At 39.9% G+C, this 24751-nt stretch overlaps 1 protein-coding gene across 2 annotated transcripts in view; it reads left to right on the top strand.

Moving 5' to 3' along the window:
* Positions 1-24751, top strand: part of ADCY2 (adenylate cyclase 2) — a 355653-nt gene that overhangs the window by 236473 nt on the left and 94429 nt on the right. Inside the window, exons 5-10 of one of the 2 annotated variants that reach the window (XM_053657168.1) lie at positions 5318-5466; positions 9373-9484; positions 14732-14859; positions 19926-20084; positions 20854-20986; positions 22297-22473. In XM_053657168.1, coding sequence (XP_053513143.1) covers positions 5318-5466; positions 9373-9484; positions 14732-14859; positions 19926-20084; positions 20854-20986; positions 22297-22473 — 858 coding nt within the window. The remainder of the gene's footprint in view (positions 1-5317; positions 5467-9372; positions 9485-14731; positions 14860-19925; positions 20085-20853; positions 20987-22296; positions 22474-24751) is intronic. The other variant, XM_053657169.1, reaches the window with a different exon arrangement.

The raw sequence follows: 24751 nt of genomic DNA, 5'->3' as shown, positions 1-24751 counted from the left end.
GAACTCTCACAGACTCAGAGAGCTTCAGCTCACCTGGTTCAACAGGCATGTTTTCAGACAGCCAAACTGGGACACAAACACCGGAGTGATTTGGCAGAGGTTTGCTAGATGGAGGCAGAGAATGGGCAGGAACCCGTGTCTTCTCCTGTTTCAGTGCTGTTTTCTACTACAAAGTGCTGATACTCCCCGTCTTACATAAATATGATGACTTTTTTTTTTTGTAAAAGTCAAAGAAAGATAAAGCAAGACCTTTCAAATAATGAGAGTATTCAGTACATTCTGACGGATGGGGAGCAAGCTTTCTGAGGGACCCAGGAGAGACAACCCAAATGTTCTCACGAGAAACAGCAATAATAGCAGGTCTTACTAGAACTTAACTTTGGGGACCTGCTGGAAATGGAGCTTGTTGCCATGGGAGATGCTTGTTCCCTGAGACCTGTAGTCCTGAAGCTAACTGCAGGGGAAGACGTGAGGTGTTGACATAGCTACGTGTGCCAGGCAGATATTTTCTAAGTGGACTGTTTTTCAGGGGTTGATTTTGAATGGACATCTGGTCCTGTTGTACTGTAGGATGGCACTGAAAGACATCATCTGTCTCCTCAGCTCCATGTGTAACACAGTGGCTGCTCACGGATCTGGTAGCTACTTTCTTTTGGGAGGAGGAACATTTATAACAATATGCCTTCTGTTCATTGCATTGGTTTGGCATCCTGATGCAATTGAGTTGCATTTAAGAAATAAATAGAAATTTTGAAGGAGGAGAAAAGTTTGAATTCTTAGGGGAGGAGGATGCTACTGTCATCCTGCTATTTGTGAACTAAAGCAAAGTTAGATACTTATTACATGCATGGTTTATTGAAGGGACAGGGTAGAATATGCACTGCTGAATCTTAGTTCACAATTTAAAAAGAAGTTTCCTTGCTTAAATTAGACTTTCCTATCAACCAAAAAAATCACAAAAATAGCATAAAAATATAGTTCTAATATCCGCTCTGTTTTATTATATTAAGAACACTGATAAGCTCAGCATACCCTCAATTTTAATCAATAGTACATCAAAATGTGCTAACTCTGTAGCTCTTTTACAAGGCACAATTTAAAAGAACAAATTCTAGGAAAATGTTGTTATTGATGAGTAATAATTAGAGGTTTAATAAAACAGTTTGTTAAAATGGTACCCTCAAACCAAGGCCAAGTCATTTATCTGGTAACCTTTGAATATGCCAGAATTAGCCAAATTCTCTGTAGTTTTACCATCTTTTCTAACAAGAGAAGGAAGTGATGGTATTCATCAATCAGTTTAATGACAACTTGATTTTCCAAAAGTCCCCTTGAGGGAGGCCTCTGATGTACTTGGAGAGACAATGTAGCTAGGTTGTATCTGGTATATGTAAAGCACTTAGGTTTGTGTATTGCTTTCAGATAACTTGGCAAGGCATGCAGCTAAATTAACAAAAACCTGAAATATTAATGGGAATATTAACCGTGTCAGATTATGAATTGAGTTGAAATGTATCATATGTGTCATAATATTGGGCTTTTCTTTCAAAGGATAGCATTTTCTAAGGGAAGAAAGACAAATTTAAAGTGTCTTGACTTGCCACGTTTGAGGCTTATCCAGTGCTGTGATCTCCAAGAGGACATGTGCAGACCTCTAATAAAAAGCCTACAGTCCACCAGTAATACCAGAAGCACATGGTAGTGGGCAACTTTGGGTCCTTTCACTTGGCGGGTGGGCTGTTACCAAAGTCTTTATTCCAGTCTAAATTCACATGGATTCATTAACACTTTAAAAAAAGAAACTCTCAGCCCGTTTTAGTGAATTCAACATATATTTTTCAAGCTACCTAAAATAAGCCAGTCATCCATCTATATTTTCATCTCAAATACCATAATTTACATTTGGTCACTAAATGAAGCTACAGCCATGGAAGAGAATTACTATATTCAAATTGTTCTTTTTTGTTCATGAAATCTGCCTTTCAAGGAAGTCTGGCTCTGTGTGCTTTGGGATTTAGTGTGTCCTTAATACAGAATATGGGAGGAGGGGGGAAGAAGTTGCCTGGTTAGGTTTATGCAAGACAACCCTAAAAGAAGACTCTGGTATAGTCACTTAGTTGGTCCAGGGAGAAGAGCAAGGGAGGGAGGTCAGCTACTGAAAGGGACTACTGGTGGCAGCAGGGGCTTGGCCCTGCTGGTGACCCTCTGAGGAAGGTGTGGAACATGCTCAGATCTGCCCATGAAGGGTGATAGGTGCAGAAGCTGGGGGCATTTCCATCAATTACTTCCTTATTGATTAGGACACTGCAACCTAGATTTATAGAGGAACAGGATGCGGGCAACAGGATGCCTTCAAGGAAGGCAGAGGGAATGTGGGTAGGATGCTGACAATGTTGGCTACAGGAAGCATGACCAGGAATGCATGTAAACATTGGGAAAGTCTACTGGTTTCTTTAAATTCAACAGAGGACGGCACCGAATCTTCATGCACACACATGTTGTCATCGTAAGGCAGCAATGTAGAACTATGTTAGCTGAGCGTTTTGTTTTTCCTTAGCACTGGACTCATCTGTCACCCATCAGAAAGAGGACAAGATTGGTTTTTACCTAGTCAAACCCATTATCAGGTATCTGTAGACACACAGACTCCACTGGGATTTTTAGGGAGAGCCGAGACCCAGATTCATAATCTGCTATGTTCTACATGCTAACATTCCTTGTCACCATTTTAGAAGTTAACAAATTTATATTCAGTGTCTGTTTCCTTTGATCATGACAGAGATTTGGTGGCATCCCAAAGCAACATCCTTTGCATCGGGGGCTGCCCTGTACCTGTCTGATCATGTGACCAGGCAGGCCCCTGACTGTGGTTGATGGCAATTTCACTCTTTCCTCCCTTGCTTCCCTCTATTTGATGAAAGCAGTTTTGAACATCATTTAATATAATCCCTGATACAGTTGGCTAATAGCTGTCATTTTATTATTTATTTCTCTTTGTCCCACCTGTTTTATGTTTTTCTTTGATTCTTCCTTATTGATTTGTCTTGGGTTAGTTGAGGATTTCCTTCCCATTTTCACTGCTGGCTTGTTAATCATGTTCTTTTCACTCTTTTTGTGGTGAATGTGAAAATTGCATCCTTTCTGGACCACTGCAGTCTAATATAAATTCATATATTTTGCCATTTCCCACTCAGTGATTGGACCTCAAAACATTTTAAGTTGATTTATTACCATTTTATCTTTTGGGTTAATATCATTGTACATTTCATTTCTTTTGTATCTTGGACTACACAAGACATGGCCCTCATTATTTTATATAATTAATATGATTTTATATTTTCCCAGATGTCTATATGGACACTAAATGCTTTTGAATTCTCCATTTTATTTCTTAAGTTAAATGGAAATGTCAATAATTGAACAAAAAATTTTAAAGATTATTATTAAGTTAAAAGTGTTTTCTTAACTTCATAATTACCAGTAAAATTCCCTTGGGCGTGTCAGTACCAGCACTTATGACAAGTGGTAGCTCCCTGCCCACTGTCTAAAAACCTCATACATCTCTATTGCAGGGGTGTAGGTAACAATACTAACCAGACAGAGTTGTTGTTTTGATTCAATTGGATGACATGAATAGAGATCTTGGGAGCACATGGCACATAGCAGATGTTCCTGGGTTATGTTTCCCCTCCTCTTTTCCCAGAGTCCCAGGCATGTGGCTTTGTTCAAACAAAGATGTCCTTTTAGGTTCATCTGACAGCAAGTGCACTGTAGGCCAGCTTTTTGCTGGACTGTAAAGCAACATGGCACCAAGGACATTTTGTCTCATTTTGCTTTACATTTACCATTAGTACTTGTCAAGGAGCCTGGTGTTTAATGGGCAGTGATGGGCATTTTCACAACAGCTGAATGAATGAATGAGAAAGTGAATAATAAACACTCAGTTATGCAAGTTCATGGAGAACTGAGGTCCCCCTACAGGCATGTACTCAGTCTTCTGTCCACTCTGCCCCCGTCTTTGCCTGGAGCAGGGCTGGGTGGGCTGCGGTCAGCCATCCCATCGTCATCGAGATGCAGTCCAGGACCACCCTCTGTCTCCTCAGGAGAAGTTCTCAACTGCCACCAAAGTGGTCGGGGAGGACCCAGGAGGTGGGCCCCTTGCCCTGTGAACGTGGGAGCAAAGCCCAGCTTCTCTTTCTCCTCTATTTTCAAAAAATATTTAGAAGATGGAGAAGATGTTTAATTTAAAAAATGTTTGTCTATCAACACTGAATATCTCAATAAATGTTAATTCCACAATACCCGAAGAACATGGTGTTTTCTACAGTAGATTAACATTTAAAATACTCTAGGATGAATATAAACTTCTAAAGATTGCCTTTCTATGATACTTTTCCTAAAAAATACTGCATATTTTTCTTGAAGAAAATGGAAAAGTAGCTCTCTAACTAAAATAAGCACATATTAAAATAAGTATAATATTGCATGCCACTATGCACTGAATTTACTGAATTTGAGGACCAAAATTGTAATAAAAGCTCATATCAGTTTTTTAAAATTTTTTTATTTATTTACTTTTAGAGAGAGGGGAAGAGAGGGAGAAAGAGATGGAGAGAAACATCCATGCTTGGTTGCCTCTATGTGGTCGCCACTGGGGACCTGGCCTGCAACCCAGGCATGTGCCCTGCCTGGGAATAGAACTGGCGACCCTTTGGTTTGCAGCCCACACTCAGTCCACTGAGCTACACCAGCCACGGCCCCTATCAGTTTTTTGCCTTTCACCTGTAGTTCTTTTTTTTTATAGATGGCATTTTACAGAAGCTAATATTCCTGAATCTGTCTTTCTAATAGTTTAGAGTGACCAAAGGGGATTGAATGTTCATCACAGCGAAAATGAAATAGCTGAACGTATTTATTTTATTTCGGAAATATGGAATGTCGATTGGCTTTCTAACATGCAATAAAGCTTGTACCATATATCTCATGTGAGCGAGCAAGCAAAAATGAGTGTTTTCTATCTTAAACTGACCATTGGTTTCTGACATTCTAAAATTATTTCTGCTTTACTACTTTAAAATCAAAATGTATAAATAATATCTTTGGGGAAATAACTTGCCTTCCTTTTTTCTCCACGCTAAAGAACATACTCTGACCTTAGAAAATTTCTTTTTTTTCAATATGTAGTTCTAGAATTGTATTTTTAACCTGTCGGCAATAGTCCTCAAATTGGCCGCACTACAACTCCGTGACAATTTCATATATTCCTCCCGTGTTCCCTTTGTTGTTATACCTCTCAGTCTCTCCACCCCTGTTTCAGGAGCGGCTGCTGCTTTCCCTGCTGCCGGCCCACATAGCCATGGAAATGAAAGCTGAGATCATCCAGCGGCTGCAGGGCCCCAAAGCCGGCCAGATGGAAAACACCAACAACTTTCACAACCTGTACGTCAAGCGGCACACCAACGTCAGGTACGCTGCTCTGTTCTTCTTCCTCAGCAAGTCTGGGGAGCCCATTCATGGCGTGGGGGCACTTTTACCTGGAAGCCCACGTGGTGCAGGGGTGCGTCTCCATTGTACTCGTTAAACTTTTGCATGTAGAGTGGTTACCACTTCGCCCACCTGTGTGCTGCCTGTCAGGGCCTTCACATTAGGAAAGCAGGATCCTCTACTGAGTTGTCCATCATAGCACAGATTTTTGTGGCTGACCATCAGTCATAAAAGGGGGAGAGGTGGACAGTGGGGTCCTCGTTCTCAGAACTACATGGTCTGATCTCATGGTCCCTAGAGCCCAGGACCCTGTGTTGCAGTGAGATTGGAGGGAGGGTGAGTGGGCACGGGATGATTTCTCAAGATGCGCTTGGCAGGCCAGCCTCAGAGAGGCCAGCACTTTCTAGGGAATCTGGGTGCTCTGCTGTTGATCAAGATTTGAAGGCTTTCTGGGATATGGTCAATCAGTGGCTGACATGACAAGGGACTGATGTGTGTCTTAATTAATGTATAGTCAAAGTTATTGCTTTTCAAAGTCTGGCGCTGTCCTATATCCTTCTCAGGGAGCCGTTCCTGGGACTACAGTACCTGGACAACTACCATGTTATTAGCATGATATTGCAGGCAGAGGTGTGGGGCACCTTGTTCTCATGTATGGATCTCGCCTCATTCATTGTGTTTTAATGTCAATATTTTAGCTGTAAGAGTTACCCACCCCCCTGTTCAATAGTGTCAACTACAACCAATTAAAATTTCTTGAGCATCGACTGGAATTGGGATCAACCTGTTCTCCCCCAAGTCCCAACTCTTTCCAATGCTTGATGCTACTTTCCCAGTCTGGTTGCGTCAGGTCAAGGGTTTTGAAATTCATTAGTAAGAAACAAATTTAATTGTAAAATAAATGCATTTCTAAAACAAATCTCATTTTGACAGCAGATTTTAGAAAAGGCGCATAGAGCTAATGACAGACATGGCCCAATCATACACAGAGTTAATGGAAAATAAGAAATGCCCACTGAAAAGGAGCTAATGGAGAAGCAGTGCAAACTAAGTAAACTGGGGAAGCACAACTGGATAAATGAAGATTCAGGAGTAAAATTTTTAATAAAAATCTGGCCATTTGGGGGGATAGATAAAAATTAAAGAACATTTACACATCTTAAGGAGTAAAATTATTTAAAACACTGGCCTCTCTTCAGGTTTTTAAGTATTTTACCTACATAACTAAAGAAAAAATATTCACAGTGTCTGACAAGGTATATTATTATACTAGCAAAAAGCCTTTTCCAACCTTCATGTCTGAGAATCAGCAATGCTCCTCTCATTTCGGGGAATATTTTTAAGTCATATTAGGTATTCAAAACATGTGAAGGTACTTGCACCTAGATCTAACCAAGATCACAGAATATCTAGAAGTAGCTGTGACACAGTATCGGAACAAAGGGCCTGTAAAAATGACTAAAGACACCATCAACTGCAGGCTTCTCATGCTATTAGTTATCCCTTTCTGTGTAATAAACAATAAACACCGTCTTCCTATTTCTGTGGGTGGGAAATTGGGAACAGCTTAGCCCGGTGATCATTGGTGGTCATTTCTGGGATGTCCTATTGTTTATGCAGGTCAGTCCCATTCAGTGTGGGAGGGGACAGTACAAGGTGTGAGTGGTGGGAGGTAAGGATCCCTGGGCCATTTTGGAAGCTGATTGCCACACTGTCTAAGGCAGAGGATTGGTGAAGCAGCTTCGATGGCCTTAATTTTCCTCATACATTGCCTAGAATATGTTTGCAGTATTGAATTCAATTTAAGTTGATAAAATATACTTGGAATCCTGAAGTAATGTAAATACTTAAATCTTAAAAATATAAAACCTTAAATGATAAGGAGTAGCAATTAATTTTAAAAGAAATATGAAGACATGTGGCTTTTTTATCCTGCAACAGAACAGATACAAGCAAAGAACCAGGCATGATGCATGGGTAACAAATAGCCTAGTCACTAACTGAGGATTTGGTGGGGTATTTCAAAAAGAATTACTTAGGATTATAGATAATTCTCAAAAGATCAGTTGCTAAATTTTAGTTCTTTGACCATTTATTCAACACAATGTGTGTGCTCTTTATCACTGAATGCTAACAACAATAATAATAATGAGGGAAAGGAAAAGAGGGGGAGGAAACAAGAATTTATCCTCGTAAGCCTTGGCTGGTGTAGCTCAGTGGATTGAGCTCGGGCCTGTGAACCACATGATTGCGTTTTCATTCCCAGTCAGGGCACATGCCTGGGTTGCAGGCCAGTTCCCAGCAGGGGACTCATGAGAGGCAACCATACATTGATATTTGTCTCCTTCTCTCCTTCCCTTCCCCTCTAAAGATAAATAAATAAAATCTTAAAAAAAAAAGAATTTATCCTTGTAAAGGTAACAACCACCAGCTACTTCCTTAGTCTTCATGGTTTACCACTGAATCCCTCCCACTAGTGCCAAGCATTCACAAGCCCATCACATTTTAAAAAATAGACACGCCTCTTAATCCAACACCACCATCCAACTCTGAAATGACCTTTCTGCCTTTCATAGCTCAGATTCTAGAGATTTTTTTCACACTCTCTGACTAATCTTTTTTTCCTCTCTCTCCTCAAATTGCCACTCTCTGACTTTAACCTCCCCCATGTCACAGAACTCATTCTTGCTAAAGTCACCAACTGTCTTGTTCCCAGATCTGTTTGGCATCCTTTTACACCCTCATCTCAGTGACCGCTCAGGTTGCTTGGCCCCTTGACCTTGCCCGTGAACTTACAGAATTCCCCCATCCCTCAGTCTCCTGACCTACGATCTCCTTTGTTTTCTTTCTACAGTCTCCTTGGGGCTCTTTTCTTCCTTAAATCTAGCCTCTCCTATAAAATCAGTGTTCAGGGGTCTCTCCTTGCTGTTTTCCGTTCTCTCCAGCTCTCTGCTGGGACTTAATTACCATTCACATGGTGCTAAGACACAGAACTCAACCCTAGTTTTCCATACAATCTACCTAATGGGTGTCTTCCTCTTGGGTGTCCCACAGACACTGCCATCAGACAGCACAATGAGAGCTGAATCAGCCACCTTCCCCACAAGCTTGTGCTGGTTTCTCCCACTAGCACAGACTGCCATGAAGGGAGGCTGCACTGTCATTTCCTGAGAGTGGCTTTCCTGGACACGTCACCATCGGATCACCACCCCGCTCCTGCCTTCCCCACACATACTGTTCTTTCTTATGTTTTCTTTTATGGAACTTATCATCACTTGTAACTGGGCTTTTTTGCTGTTTATTTATTTCGTTACCCAACTAATAATCTCTGAGCTTCAGGAAGATGCGCCCAGTCTGTGTCATCCTGGCAGGCAGTAAAGACTCCAGAATCTTTTGTTAGGTCGACTTTCTTTGAAGAATATTATTATTCCAGCTTTTTTAAATCTATAAAAATAAGATCTAGCTTTTGTTATTTTGCGGCTTCTACTTTAGGAATTCTTATAACACAAATTCAAGTAACAAATAGAGACATACTCAGTGGCGATCAGGATGATGACAGTGTAGTGAACTGTCAGGATGGACAGCACAGAAACGGGGGGGGGGGGCGGCCCTGAGGGAGGAAGTTCATCAGTAAAAACCGACTAGAATGACAAAAGTGTATCAGGAGACTTTTTTTCTAATTTTAATCTAAAAAATCTAACATAAAACTATTTAATGGGAACTTTTAGCAAAATGTCTATGTATTCCCTTTTCACAGAAATGACATTCTTCTTAAGCAAATATAAATTTAAATGTAAAAAATATATACTCTCTTAATAGAAAACACTGTCCTTACCTTCTTAATGACTGTAAACTTGAAAACACTGCCCCCCTTGTTCATGCCCACAGTATCCTGTATGCTGACATCGTTGGCTTCACCCGGCTGGCCAGCGACTGCTCCCCAGGAGAGCTGGTCCACATGCTGAATGAGCTTTTTGGAAAGTTCGATCAGATTGCAAAGGTGAGTATTGGTGATTTCCTTTTATTCTGAAGATAAAATTTTGGCTTACTTTTTTCTGGCCCGTTATGAATGTTTTTACTTTATATAAAAAGCATTCTTTAGGAATGTTGTTTGTAAATTTATTGGATTTGCGACTAAGTGCTGATAAGTTTCAAACCCAAGTCACAGAAATGCCACTGCATATAATTAGCATGTTTTCATCGATTTTCAAAACGTCTGCTTATATATAAATCAGCACACATATAATAAACACATTTTAAATGATGAGATTTAATTTGCACATCTCTGTGCACTGTGCTATTCTAAGGTTCTTTTTAGGCATTTTGATGTCCAGGAGTTGAAAACATGGAATCTATTCACCTAGTTATAACTGTCATGTTGTAACTAGCATGTATTTATATTGTTAGTAAGGATCCTAGAAGTACCCTGAAGTAGGATGCATACCCTCTCCCTAAGCCTTTTATGTACTATTGTCTCATCATTCATTGAGTCTCATGCCACTTAAGAAAAAATTAGGTTCCGTATTTGTCATTTTCACATTCATTCATAGGAAATTTCACAAAAAGGAAATGATGACAAATGATTTATACCACACTAGACCTTACTTACTTATTGGAACTGTTAGGGTTTCTAGTGGGATTATTGACTAATTTTTTTGTTAGCCTTTTATGTATTACAAAACATTTCCAGCTAGCCTAATTTTTTCGAATTGTTCCCAATAAAAAATACTTTATTATGCTTATTAAGATGTGTTATCTATATATAAAAATGTTGGTCCCAAATTTAGTTACTGAAAGATTCGTTTCACTTTTAAACAACACAGAATAGTCCAGCCGAACCTCTTAGGATTAACTCTGGCTTACAGATGTTTTCAGACACCCTCAGGTCAAGTTCTTCACAAAGAGCCTCTGCTGCCTCACTGACCGTGACAGCTCCCATTGGGGGTTTCAAACATTAGTGAGAGGATAACCCTGATTCTTTCCTTTAACAAACCAAGGGAAAAGATTGAGTTTTCTAGGTGCTCCTTTCTTTAGGAAAAAAATGGTTGAAATATAATGTCTTGAATGTTTGAATTAATAAAAGGTCATTTTTGTTGGACTGCCTGCTCACATTATGAAGAAATATCCCAGTGTGGCAGGTACGATGTAGTTCCAGTGTTCACACAGCACTGTCTCTGTGCACAAGTCTCAGTGTGCGAGCTGGCCCTTGTAATAAGGACAGCAGTCATATTAGATCAGGATCCCACCCCACTCCTGCATGACCTCATCTTCACTAATTACATCTGCAATGACACTGTCACCATGTCAGGTCACCTTCATAGGTACCAGAGGTTAGGACCTCAATGTATGAATTTGGGGGACACAATTTATAACCCACAACAGAGGTCCTCAGTGTGACTTCCTGTTCCTCTCTGGATCGATCGTAACAAAGGAGTGTGCAGGCAATATTGAAGTTTGGCCCAAGATTTTCAGTCACAGAGGCAGCATGCTTTGGTCACCAGTCCACACCTCGTACTTGAATAACGTGGAGTTGGAGAATATCGTAAGCAAACAGCTAAGTCCCTTGCGTGAACACTGTGCAAAGCACATAACTTCAGGCTGAGAAACATGAAGTCATTGTTCATTTGCCCTTATTTTTTTAAACACCTTATTGAGGTATAATTGATATATAAAAAGCTATACATGTTTAGTATATACAACTTAATGAGTCTAGAGGTAGGTCTGCCCCAGTGAAACCATCACCACAATCTGTGCCATAAGCATATACATCACCTTCAAAAGTTTCCTCTTAACATTATGATGATGATGATGATATTAAGACACTTAACATGAGGTTTACTTTTTAGCACATTTTCTGGTATACAATACAGTATTGTTAACTGCAGACTCTGTGCTGTGCAGTAGATCTCTAGGACTTATTCCTCTTGCATAACTGAAACTTTGTACCTGTTGACTAAGGCCTGCCTATTTCTCCCTCCCCCTAGATATGGCAACCACTAATGTATCCAAATTTGGCTATTTTGGATCAATCATATAAGTGGTATGATGTAGTGTTGTTCTTCAATTTAGGGCTATTTCACTTGGCATACTGAATTCAACAGCTCAGTAAAAGGATCATATACCATGACCAACTGGGATGTACTCCTGTATTACAAGGAGGGTTCAACATCTGCAAATCAATATGCTATGCCACATTAACCACATGAAGGACAAGAATTATGTGATTATTGCAATATGCAGAAAATGCATTTCACAAAATTAATCACACTTTCATGTTGGAAACTCTCAAATAATAAGGTGTGGAAGGAATTTAACACAAAATTTGTATGTGAACAATCCACAGCTGATATCATACTCAATGGTGAAAAATCAAAAAATTTTCCCCCAAGGCAGGGAACAAAACAGAGACATCTACTCTCACCAATTCTGTTCATTATAGTACTGCATGGTACTAGAAGTCTTAGACGAAATTAGGCGAGAAAAATTAATTAAAAACATCAAAATAAGAAAGGCGGAAATAAAATTACCTCTGTTTGCAGACGTGTCCATATATGTAGAAAACCTTAGAGAATACACGAAAATCTACTAGAACAAATAAATGGATCCAATAAAGTTGCAGGATACAAAATCTACCTACAAAACTCAGTTGCATTTGTAGACACTAACAATGAAATATATGATAAGGAAATCAAGAAAACAATTTCATTTACATTAGCTCATTTACATTAGCATCAAAAAGAATAACATGCTTAGGAACAAATTTAACCAAGTAGATGAATGATTTCTACACTGCAAACCATACAACATTGATGAGAGAAACCTAAAAAGACACAAATACATAGGAAGACTTCCCATGTTAATGAGTTGGAAAAGTAATATTGTTAAAATGTCCATACCACCCAAAGCCATGTACAGACTCAGTGCAATCCTTATCAAAATCTCAATGACATGTTTTTCAGAAATAGAAAAATATTCCTAACATTGATAAAGAACCACAAAAGACCACATATAACCAAAGTAATTTTGAGCAAGAAAAACAGAGCCAAAGGCAACACACTTTTTTAACTGAATTTTTTGAGATGACATTGGTTCACAAAGTCATACAAGTTTCAAGTGTATAACACAACAAAACATCATCTGCACATTGTGTCCTGTGCCCGACACCCCAGCAAAGTCTCTTTCCATCCCCATTTCCCCCTTCCCCTGCCTTGCATACCTCCACCTGCCCCCCACCCCCTTTCCCCCTTTCCCCTTTTCCCTCTGGCTATCACCACACTATTGTCTGTGTTTATTAGTGTGTGTGTGTGTGTATATGCACACATACACACATATATGTATATGTATTTTATGTACACATATATAAAACTGATAAACACACACATATTTTTTGCTTATTTTTTCCTTCATGCATTCAGCACCCCCAAAGGCCCCTCCCCTCTAACACCTGTCAGTCTGTTCCTTATGTCCATGCCTCTGTTTTTTGTTGATTTCAAAATATATTACAAAGCTACAGCAATCAAAACTGTGGCAGACTCCAGCCAGCAGAGTCCACCTGTTGTGATTGAAGATAAGAACAAATGCACAGGATACAGCAATACTGTGAAGAAAAGGGGATGGCATGGCCACTCTCTCAAGAGGAGAGCGCCCCTACCCTTGCCTAGACAGGCTTTTATTGCTTTTCTCGGGTCTTACATCAAAGAAGGATTTATTATCTATTACATAGAATATTATTTTCCATATTTTAGGTACGATCAAGGAAATGAAAATAACAAATGCAAAAGGGAAAGGCAGTGAGCTGATTAGCTCTGTCTTTGGGAAAATTCACACAGGCTTTGGAAATTACCTTGAAGATAGACAATACACATCTTCTGTTTCAGACCAGCGTGATGGAGTTTTAGCAAGAGCAAACCATAACGGTCTGTATGCATTTTCTAGGCCTGATTCCCACAGGAAAACTCGGTTTGAAGGTCTGGCTCCTGCCCATCACCTCGCTTCCGTAGGTTTTCCATACAGAGCTGAGTCACATTTGCCAGGCCAAGACAAACCGGTCCCCTACACAAAACAGGATGATACTGGCATAAAAACAGACATATAGACCAATGAAAAGAAGAGAGGACCCAGAAATAAACCCATGCATAAACAGTAAACTTATCTTCAATAAGAGTGCAGTGCCAAGAATTCGCTGTTATTAATATTGCAGTTTTATAGATTCAGAATACAGGATATCTATTTAGGAAACATGAAAAGGTAGCCTTATCAAAAAGTACTTGTTTGCCTTTATATTACTTATGATACTGTTGTCATCAGGAAGCACCAGCACATCGTCTACAGAGCTGTAGATCAGCATAAAAGTGTGCACTCTCTCCATCAAAGACAGAAATATGCAAATCTTCTGTATACCTACAACATGATTAAGAACAAAAATATTTTATATTAATTTTATTATTTCAAACTTGTTCAGTTCATACATAAAACTATGTAAGTGTTAAGAAGGAAAAATATGTATTTGGTATATCTTTGGTTTTGTTTTTGGTTTTGGATTTTTTATTTTAGTGAAGAGTCTATAAGCCAGTTAAAAAGGTTAGAATTAGAAGTGGATGTAAGATTGATGCATATGAATGAAGTCAGTCTCCATATTTTTATAAAGACAACCCAGCCAAGAAAAATAATGAGTTAGTCTAACTTTATAGTTAACTAGTTTAACCTAAGGTCAGAGTTGTTTAAATAACTTGACAGTAAAAAATGGTACCTTATTATATGGTGGAGATGTTTATCAGAAGTTACATGTCTGCAGGTAAGAATCTTCAAAATAAGTGAAGAAGACAGTGAGCAAGTAGGGAATGACATATTTCCTAATTCCAGTGGAGTTCTGGTCATCATTTTCTGCCCTGGAAGATTCTTCTCTGCACAGAATGCTTCATTTCACCATCAGTGTTTGGGGACATTCATACTAAGGAGAATGATCCTGTCTATTTAATCTTCTGCTAGTATTAAGTAGAAATCATTCCAGAACATTCAGTGCCTCCCCCATACCCTTTCTGTTATTCTCCTCCTTTGGTAAATGGGCATGTGGGTGAGGGTGGCTCATTCATTGTGGACAGTTGCAGCAAAACCCAAGTTGTTCTTCTTTCTCTCCCATAAATCCTACTTGCTGCATCAGTAGACCTAGCTCTTGATGATGTTCTGTAAATTTAAATGATCCTGTAAATACTTAGTGCAACTGAAATTCTGTGACTTTTTCCTCCAGGAGAATGAATGTATGAGAATAAAAATTTTAGGCGACTGCTACTACTGTGTGTCTGGACTCCCTATATCGCTCCCTAACCACGCCAAGAACTGTGTGAAAATGGGACTGGATATGTGTGAGGCCATCAAGTAAGTGTAATGCTTCATAAGATCTTCTTTAACAGTTTGGTAAGTTTTAGCTGCAGGTCTCACTTGCCACTATTTCTATTTATCTGTCTACTGGCATTAAATACATTATTGTACATTTAAATGTAAATGTTCCGAGACCCATTTGCTGACCTGTGAGTAGCTTGATCCAAAGTAAGACTTCTTAAGTGTTTTGTATTATTATTATTGCCCCTAGACTTTTTGTAAAAGTGAGTTAGGAATCTATAGAAAAGGACGGTTTTAGTTTTTTTTCAAAAGTGATTTTTTAGAAAAGTTTAAATGTCTTCTCTAATCTTAAAATGTTCGCACTCTTAGGATCTCATGTGATTTCTAACAGACAATATGGCTACACACCAGTTGCAAGGAGGAAGGTAATTTTATCACCAGGCATCAATTAATATAAAACCAAAGCCCAAAATTACTTCATCTAGTCAAAAATTCTCAGATCTGAGAAGTTAGTTTCAGCTTATAGTCATTGTATATGTTGTATCTGTAGCTTCTTTTGTTGTAATTCTAGGGAAGATTGGCTTATGTAGAACAACATTTTCATTAGAGTTGACAAGTTACAGGGTAAAAGTATCAGGTACAAAGTTAATTTTCATTACCAGCACCACAATGCACCCATCTTTAGCAATGCTCTTTTTAGAATCTAGAATATTCTTGTAAATGATAAAAGCTCTTAATTGATTATATGATTAAAAGACTTTAGTTTACTGAGTATTTTGATTGCCTGTTATAATCAAGTGATTTTACCTTGTCTTCCACATATTTTTACTCTGAGCAGGTTAGGAATTAAGTGGTCGATGTTCTGTTTCCTTGTCTCAGGGTTAAAGTAGATGTGGTTTTACCTGAGGAAGGAGCAAGTCAGGCTGCTGCAGGGTTTAGCAACTTGTGTATGTTGGCCATGAGCTCAACTGGACTAAAAGGTGATGTCCATGGCAACATAATGAAGCTCCCACAGCCTCAGCTGAGCCCCGGAGACCTAAGTGCTCCAGATCCACTAGCTCAGCAGCAATTGCCATAAGGCCACTGGGCAGATCCAGGACAGGGAGGCAAGTGAAAACTGTAATCAAAGAATTGCGGTGCAGTGCGGGTAGCCAGTGTGGCCTCAGCTACCCACGTGGAAGTGTGTGGGAAATATCTGTCCACTTCTTCCCATGAAGAAATCCTTTGTCTTCTTTGATATTTGAAAAATATTTTGTACTTATTACAAAAGTTATTAACTCTTCCCCACACTATGGTTCTAGATGTAAGTGAATCTAATCATTGGAGCTAATAGGTTTTCTCAAATTTATAACCCATGCCTGGACGCAGCCTCGATGTTGATTTCAAACCCGAGATGAAATGTGTTCTGTTGGAGGAAGGCAGTTTCTCTGGGTTTCTTTTATAAATGGATACGGGAAAGATTTTACAAAGGATAAATTTACTTATTATGTGCACCAATAACATTTCGGACTAAAGAGTTTAACCTTTTACTAAAGATTGATTTCTGCTTCTGAATCAACCATTTTCCAGTTCTGTTATGTTTACTTTATCCCAGCAAGTTGAAGAGCATTTAGGAGAAAGAGTCCTTGGTTCTGATCCCCTGGCAGGTCACCAATTCATCAGTAATGTCTTTTCTTCTGTTACATCAGTTTTATTATGATAAAATATACATAACATAAATATTGCCCCTTCAATTATTTTTCTGTGTACGATACAGTGGTGTTAATTACACTCAAAATGTTGTGCAGTCATCACCACTATCTGCTTCCAAGCTTGTTGTCATCCCTAAGAGAAGCTCCATCAAGCAGTAACTTCCTGGACCCCTCTCTTCCCAGCCTTTGGTATCCTCTATTCTGCTTCGTGTCTCTATGACTTTGCCTATCCTAGTTAGTTCCTACAGGTGGAACCATACAGTGCATTCCTTTAGTGTGCAGCTTATTTCACATAGTATGTCTTCAAGGTTCATGTACTCTGTGGCATGTGTTAGTAATGAACTTCATTTTGTGATGGAATCATTTTTCATTGTATGTATATATCAGTTCTATTTATCCATTCATCACAGGTACATCAGTAACATGTTATGTGTCTAGAATTTCAGTAACATTAGCAGATTTGAGGACACTCAAATCTGCTAGAAACAAGAGTTCCATAACTCTTGTTTTTAACTAAACTTAGCTTTGGATCTTACCGAGTGTGTGTCCCCATTATCTTTTACTCATTGATCATGGCCTCCACATTCTTCCTCTGTTATAAATCACCTACTTGGCTCATATACAGCTGACAAAGTGATTGTTAATAGGTTGTTTGTTACACCGTCCCAATAAAGGGCAGGAAAAGAAAGGGCATCTCAGGAAATTTTAAAAACTCTTTGTTCTCTGTCAGGTGCAAGGGAAAGGGTTTCATCCCCTTTCGTTAAACCACAAGATGAGGATGAGTAAAGGAATCTTAATTTTTTAAGATGGTAATGAGGAAGCTCACACTCGGCACTGGGAATTTTGCCAGATTGTTTCAGGTTTTTTCTTAAGAACCAGCAATGAGGGCTCATAAGCATTTGCCAGTGTTTTCCCCCCTGCGTTGGGACCACCACATGTACTCAGCACCTAATTCCCTGGTCCCTAACGCACCACTGCAGAAGCTCTTTGCCTGCAGAGTTGTAATGTTTAGAGAGTCCTTTTTTCTGTAATGAGAATGTAAGCTATTCTTAATCAACAAAGTAGCATGCAGGACCCTGATGTAAGTCATTAAAGTTCCTCTTCAACTACAACGTTCGTCTATTATGGTTGTAAGCTTTGAGCACTTACTTCAACATTTTTTCTACAGATCTTAGATTGCATTTGCATGCATTAAAACATCCGGCCAGTGAATTCATTTGAACCCTGGAACAACTCATCTTCCTACAAAAAACACACAGGACATGGAGATAGTTTTAAAGAGTCAAATTATTAACCAGTCAGTTCTGCCAAAATGGCCACTGTTGAGTGCCTCATCTTCCCTTTTTATCTTCTTTTGGCTCTCTGCTGAACATATTTTGGAATTGAAATGCCATGAGAACAGTTGGACCGTTCTCTCTCAACAACATTAAAATCTTAACAATTATGGGTTTTAGGACAAATTTTTCATATCCCGAAGACAGAAACAAAGTAAATCCTTCTGAAATGACTTGGGTCAGTGAATAAACTTGTACTGAGCATCTTCATTGTCCCCGGCCCTAAGCCCACTGTTGGGCACACAAACCACTTGGACAAGTCTGTGTCTTCATGGGGGTGATGCTCTGAGAGCAGATGTGGACACAAATGGCAGTGCCACCTGCACTCAGGGAGGTCGGAGCACGTAGGACGGGTTCCTGCATCAACCTAGACACAGAGATCAGAAATCCTCCCTGGGTGAGGACAAGGTCATGCCTAAGCCACAGGTGGAAAAACAAGGTAAACACCCTGCAAGGGAAAGGAGGCTCAGGGGCATGGGGACCAGAGAGAGGAGCCATCATGAACAAAGGCCTAGAAGTGAGGACCATACAGGGTCTGGGCAGCCATGGCACTCACTGCCACTGGGCGGCAGTGTCAAGGGCATGTCTCCTGTGTCATGTAGATGTTGTGGTCCTTACTGTGGGCAGGAATGAAGGGTTTGGATGACCTGCATGATGCCAGATAGGTTGGTGTCATTTGCGGGGAAAACCATGAAAGGAAGACAGAGAGAGAGGAAAGGCAGTGAAGGGAAGAGAAAAAAGGAAAGAGAAGGGCATAAGTTTCTATATTCCTTTTTCAGGAGGCCATTAATTTGTACATTGTAGGTCTGTTTCTTTTTATCGTTTTTAGCATACTCAAACGATGTCATTTTATCATTTAAGCATGACATCTATACTTACCCTGTTATGAGCCATTTAAGTTTCATTTACTGGAGCCCACCCTGGTGACCCTTCCTCCTTGCTGCTCCATAATCGGTGTCACTATTTCCCTTCACAGAGCCCCTGTGGCTGTTGCTCTCTAGGTAACTAGGGATACCTTCCTGCATACTTCTTTTAAGATAATATTGTAATTGATAAATGCACATAGCTGGCAGAAATAAATAAGCATTACCAAGCATTGTCATTTTCCCTTAAAAAGAAGTTCTTCGTTTGTCTCTGTTAATGAGTTGGAGGGTGTAATGAGTAATGAGGGTGTAAGGTATTTTTTAACAGCTGTTAGAGGGAAGGAGGGTTGGGAGGCTGGAATAAAATTTGAAGGAATTAAGCAAAAAGACAAAAACACCTCATAGACCTACGTGATAGTAAGGTGGTTACTGAAGGAAAGTTGGGCGGGTAGACAAGGGGTAAAGGAGGACGATGGTGTTGAAAGGAGATCTGACTTTGAGCACACAGTACAATATACAGATGATGTGTTATAGAATTATATGCCTGAAACCTATATAATTTTATTAACCAATGTCACCCCAATTAAAATATTAAAATAATAAAATAAAATAATTTAAAAATTAGTTTCTTTTTAATAACACCATATGCATTATCATAGCTTTTTTAGAAAGTATCTTTTTGTTAAAGAATGTGCACAATTAAAAAGCTTTAATTGCATGGTTATTTGTTTGAATTGCTCTTTAGGTTAAAGTCATTATTAAGCTCACGGAGAAGCTGCATTGTCTGTACACTGGGGACATGAACTATCTAAGCACCAGAACTGCAAACGGCGCCTGAGACCCTTCCCGACAGCATGGGGCAGTGTGCCATGATTCCAGTATGACAATTCAGAGCAGTGTCAGCACACGAACGGTTCTTGATACCTATCAGTTGAAAAAGTAAAGCTATAGTCAAAATGCTGCCTCTTCCCCACAGCCTGGCCTGATGTGGCTTTACTAGCCAAAGCACTGAAGCTTAGGTCTAGTCTGGGAGTAACCGGAAAGAAAAACCCTTTTCTTGGCTCATGGCAGTAATCATCTGCTACAGGGGAATTCGTGATTATATTTCCAATAGCCTGAGAAATTCTGAATAATAAAATGTCTTGAAGATTGGCCAAGAGCTAAAGGAAGGAAAGGCTGTTACTGGATGACGACATAAGTTTCCTTCTCTTTAGGAAAGTGAGGGATGCTACGGGAGTTGACATCAACATGCGTGTGGGAGTGCACTCCGGGAATGTCCTCTGTGGCGTGATTGGTCTGCAGAAGTGGCAGTATGATGTGTGGTCACATGACGTTACCTTGGCCAATCACATGGAAGCTGGAGGGGTCCCAGGGTAAGGCCGCACGTTAGAGTTCTCTGTTCAAGTTCGCTCCGTGGCTAGTCAGCAGGTTAATAACTAAAATGCTCAGTTTGGGATGATTTCTATGTTATTCACACCCCATAGCCTCTTTCATTAATCAGATAAACATGACCTGTCAAGTTCAAATTCTACCACCCCTGTGACCCACAGTCAAAGACTATTTGATATCAGACTCTAAATTACAGACATTTACTTATTAGCAAGTTTATGAATAGAGACAGAAGTCGATGTTTTTTCCTGCAGTGCAGTTATGGCATTTCTTCATTATTGGCGACCTCTGAAACCAGTCCTATTAAACCGAGAAAACCGTGGCATCCATCTCTGGTTAGAGCCTATTTCAGATGGGAGAATTTCAGTGCAAGTGCTGTAATTTTGAAAAGTGGGAGAGCAAACACTGAGAAAGAAAACCCGTTCTTTTACACAGATCAGCACATTTTCTAAAATGCTTCTGGTATGTGTTTCAACAAATATGCTCATATACAAAAAGTCTTTATGATCAAACTGTTATGCACCACACCCACGAAGCAGCCTTCTGTGAGTGCTGAGATGCTCCAAATGGGAGTAGCTCCCGACCTGAGGAGTATCTTTCTAAAAGTCACAGTCCATTTCACCAAGGGCATGCAGCCTTTCCTTCATTGTGGGGAGGGGAAGAAATCATTTCTGAAATCACAAATAAAGAGAAAAATCCTCTTTCATGCATATCCTTCTATATCTTGACTGTGGTTTTAAAATGGCCTTCCAGGCGTGTCCACATCTCTTCTGTCACTCTGGAACACTTGAATGGAGCTTATAAAGTGGAGGAAGGAGACGGTGATATCAGGGACCCGTATTTAAAGCAGCACCTGGTGAAAACCTACTTTGTAATCAACCCCAAGGTTAGTATTGCATAGTCTATAATTAGCCTGTGACTTTTGTGGTGAAAGGCAGGGGGGCAAATTGCTGTATAGGTAAGTGTTTTCAGTAAAGAATCAGTGCAAGTCTTGGCTTCTAAAAATACTTTAAATGCATATGGCATTTTAATTATGGAACAGGTTTTAAGTAATGAATTTAAATGTATTTATTAAAGGAATAATGGAAATAACTTCTCTCTACAACAAGGTGGAATGTGATAGTCAATGTATATGTTAATTCATGATGCTTCTGGGACACAGCCTGGCACTTTGGAAAATGAAAGAGAAATGTTTTGCTTAGGCCTTCAGATGATAAAAATGAGATGAAATAGGATGAACGTATAAGAAAAAGGAAAAAAAGGAATTTCTAAAAGATGAACAACTAAATGTCACCTCTACATTTGTGTGAGGACAAGTGTATGCAGACACATTTAACTTCCAGGCAATAACACGCTCTGTTACCTGGAAGATACCCACCCGTCCAGGAGGTTGGGATCTGACTCCTCTGTTCACACCTATCAGCCACAGTTAGGGCCTTAAAGCTCTCATCTCTTAACGTTTCCCAGATTCCTGCCAAATGAGTGTTGTTGCTATTTAAAGATGAAGCATGCAAAACGGTGAGAGGTTATGTAACTTTCTCTAAATCACACAGCTGTTAAATGGTACAGATATGAGTAAGAAACACTCCTAAACTGTCAACACTGATACCACAAAATCAACAGGGTCAAGTGTGTGATGTCTACCCCTGGCAGGCTCCCAAGAGCCCCAGGTTCACCTATGGAGGCACTTGACAGTTGATCTACAGACAGATGTGTACAGCAGGAAAAACTATGGGGTGATGGGGAGGTGCCATGGGGGGAAAAAAGAATACAAAATACCTCAAATTCACACAAAGAACACCAAATCATGGATAAATAAGACCATTGGCATTAAAAAAACTCCATCAGCCTCTATTCCAGTCACATTAGGAAAACTCAATCAAGAAAAAAACTGAAACAGGTCAGTATATCTGTTTAAGAATTTACTTTATAAAAAATGCCTATTAAAATGGCTATTTTTCCTAAGTTTAAATTACAGATAACTTTTGCTATCTGGAAAAAATCACTCAGCTCAAACAGCTGTTAACACTGCACACCACTGGCATGGAAGGGATGAGGGGAGAAGCCATGAGGGTGCAGAGGGTGATGTTTAAGGAATGCGCTTAGTCAAGGGAAACTTCTGAAAGGGGTGCAGTCGGAAGGAGAAGGTGAGTGCCTTTGGCATGCCAGGTGTAATGCTTTATTTCCTACCCCAAGGGCGAACGACGGAGTCCCCAGCACCTCTTCAGACCTCGCCATACCCTCGATGGAGCCAAGATGAGGGCCTCTGTGCGCATGACCCGGTACCTGGAGTCCTGGGGGGCAGCCAAGCCCTTTGCACACCTGCACCACAGGGACAGCATGACCACGGAGAACGGCAAGATCAGCACCACGGTATGTCCTCCCCCTGTTCCAAAGCATCTTAACACTGAATGAAGTCTTGTTCCCCAAACCAAAAGGCATCGCCTGCTAAAATAACTTTTGTCTGTAATGAAGCAAGTTTACCATCTCTGACTTCTTAGAGGGGCTCCTCACAAACAGCTATTAGGGTGTGAACGAGTGCCAACCTTGCATTGCTAGGGGTTTTCACCCAGGCTGATTTTCCATAATAACTTTATAACACAAGACTTTATTTACAACTGACAGTAGCAATGATTACAATTGAACTTCTTTTAAAAATTCGAGGGTTTTTTTGTGTTTTGCTTTTGTAATCATTAAGTAAAAAGCCTGAGCATCTTAATAAAGGAACAGTGAAAGCATGATGTCCTTGCAGTGAATAGAACTATTAAATCTGCCTCTTCCTCGCCTGCATGCTCAGGCTGTGTGAGCAGCAATGTACTTTCTATTGTTGTAGTTACTTGTTTCTATCACTCCACCTTCCATCAGAGTGTAGAGTCCCAAAGCTCCTTACAACGGGGCGTTTTCAATAAGATGGCTGCAGTGCAGATAAATAAAAAGACCCATAGGAGGAAAGAAAAATAAATATAATTAAGCACTTAGAATAATCCCAATGGCATTGTTAGATTTGAAAACAATCTCTGGGTAAAATTAACTGTATTAGGGATGGAGTTGAGGTAGAAAAGAAAATGGATTGTTATGTCATTTTCATTAGCTGCTGAGGAGAAACATGCCAGGCTGCCAGGTAAGAGTGAGCGTTCTTACTCTTCTTGCATGGAAGGGTCAAGTGTGTGATGTCTACCCCTGGCGGGCTCCCGCAAGCTCCAGGTTCACATACCTCCCAGTATGTCACAAGGACACACCCAAGCCCAACAGGTAGGGCTAAGCATCCTTGCTTGACTTATTTGTAATTCTCCTCTCAACTTCCCTTGTTCTTTTTTTAACTAAAAAATAAATGTGGCTTGACAGACCATGATCCATCAGACTAAATAAGAGAGACCCCCAGGGCAAACCCTAGAGGGGCCTACATTCTATCGAGAAGAGAGAGAATAAGAGTAGAGCACAAAGGAACATGGCCACTCTAGGGGCTACTGAAGGCCACGATGAGGATGGAATGGAGGGATGTTCATGGGGGTGAGTGGGGTGATTACTCTGGGTAGAACAGCTGGGGAACTTTCAAAGACAGAGGAGGAAATTGGCAAAGGGGGTGGCAGAACAACAAATTCAGTGGTTCTAAGAGAGAAATGAATGCGGTATCCATGCAGTCCCAAGAGGATGCTGGTGTGGCTGTAGTGTCACCAACGAGTAAGGAAAGTCATCAGGCTGAGATGCACTAAGGAATTGTGTGTAATTCACTCTGAGTATGATGGGAAGTTACTAGAGGATTTAAATGTGGGAAGGGTGTGGTATATAATGTGCATTGCAATAATGGGGCAAGAGTGTAAGGGTCGAAGTGAGAACGATGCCCACTTATGCAGAGATTTTATTTTATTTACTGTTATTTTGTATTTATTCATTTTTAAAGCATTTTTATTTTTTATTACAGTTGACATACATTTTTATGTAGGTTTCAGGTGTACACCCCAGTAATTAGAAATTACATAACTTAATGAATGATCATCCCAATAAATCTCACAGCCACCTGACACGGTACACAGTTATTAGACTGTTACTGACTATATTCCCTATGTTAAGATTCCAGTAGTGGAAACAGTGAGAAGCAAATTCAGGGTCTAAATTGAATGTAGAGCAAGTAAGACTCCAGAGGATATGTGTGAAAATGAGGATCAAGGATTAATTCACACTTCTTTCAATAGCACGGCTAGAAGAATGATGGTGCCATTAACTGCAATGAAAAGTACTAAGGAGAAATCAGATGATTTAAGATGGAAAAATCAAGACTTTGCTAATGGACATCTTTAAATCAATATGTCTTTTAGACAGCTAAGTGCAGCTAGGAAGTTGGCTGGTGGATGTGCAAGTCCAGAACTCAGGGAAGAAGCCCAAGCTGGAGGCATGAATGTGAAAGGGGTCAGGTTGCAGATGGTCTTTGAAGCCCTGAAGCTGGATGAAGTTATTGAAAAGAGATCTAAGGAAGAGGGTCTGGGGCATCTGGGGCCATTGAGCATTCAGAACTGTTGAAGAAAAGCATCCTAGGATGCTAGTATTGAGTTGTCAGTGAAAGTCAATGCTTTTATCACTCTTATGAAAATATAATAATCATTTGGATAATTTTGCTTAGTGCTATATTTATTATTAATGCTAATGGCTAGTA

The sequence above is a fragment of the Artibeus jamaicensis genome, unplaced genomic scaffold (genome assembly GCF_021234435.1).
Source record: "Artibeus jamaicensis isolate MK-2021 breed Jamaican fruit bat unplaced genomic scaffold, CSHL_Jam_final scaffold_369, whole genome shotgun sequence".
NCBI classification, from domain to species: Eukaryota; Metazoa; Chordata; class Mammalia; order Chiroptera; family Phyllostomidae; genus Artibeus; species Artibeus jamaicensis.
Note: the sequence above shows the minus strand (reverse complement) of the source record. Positions and strands in the feature narration are given on the sequence as shown.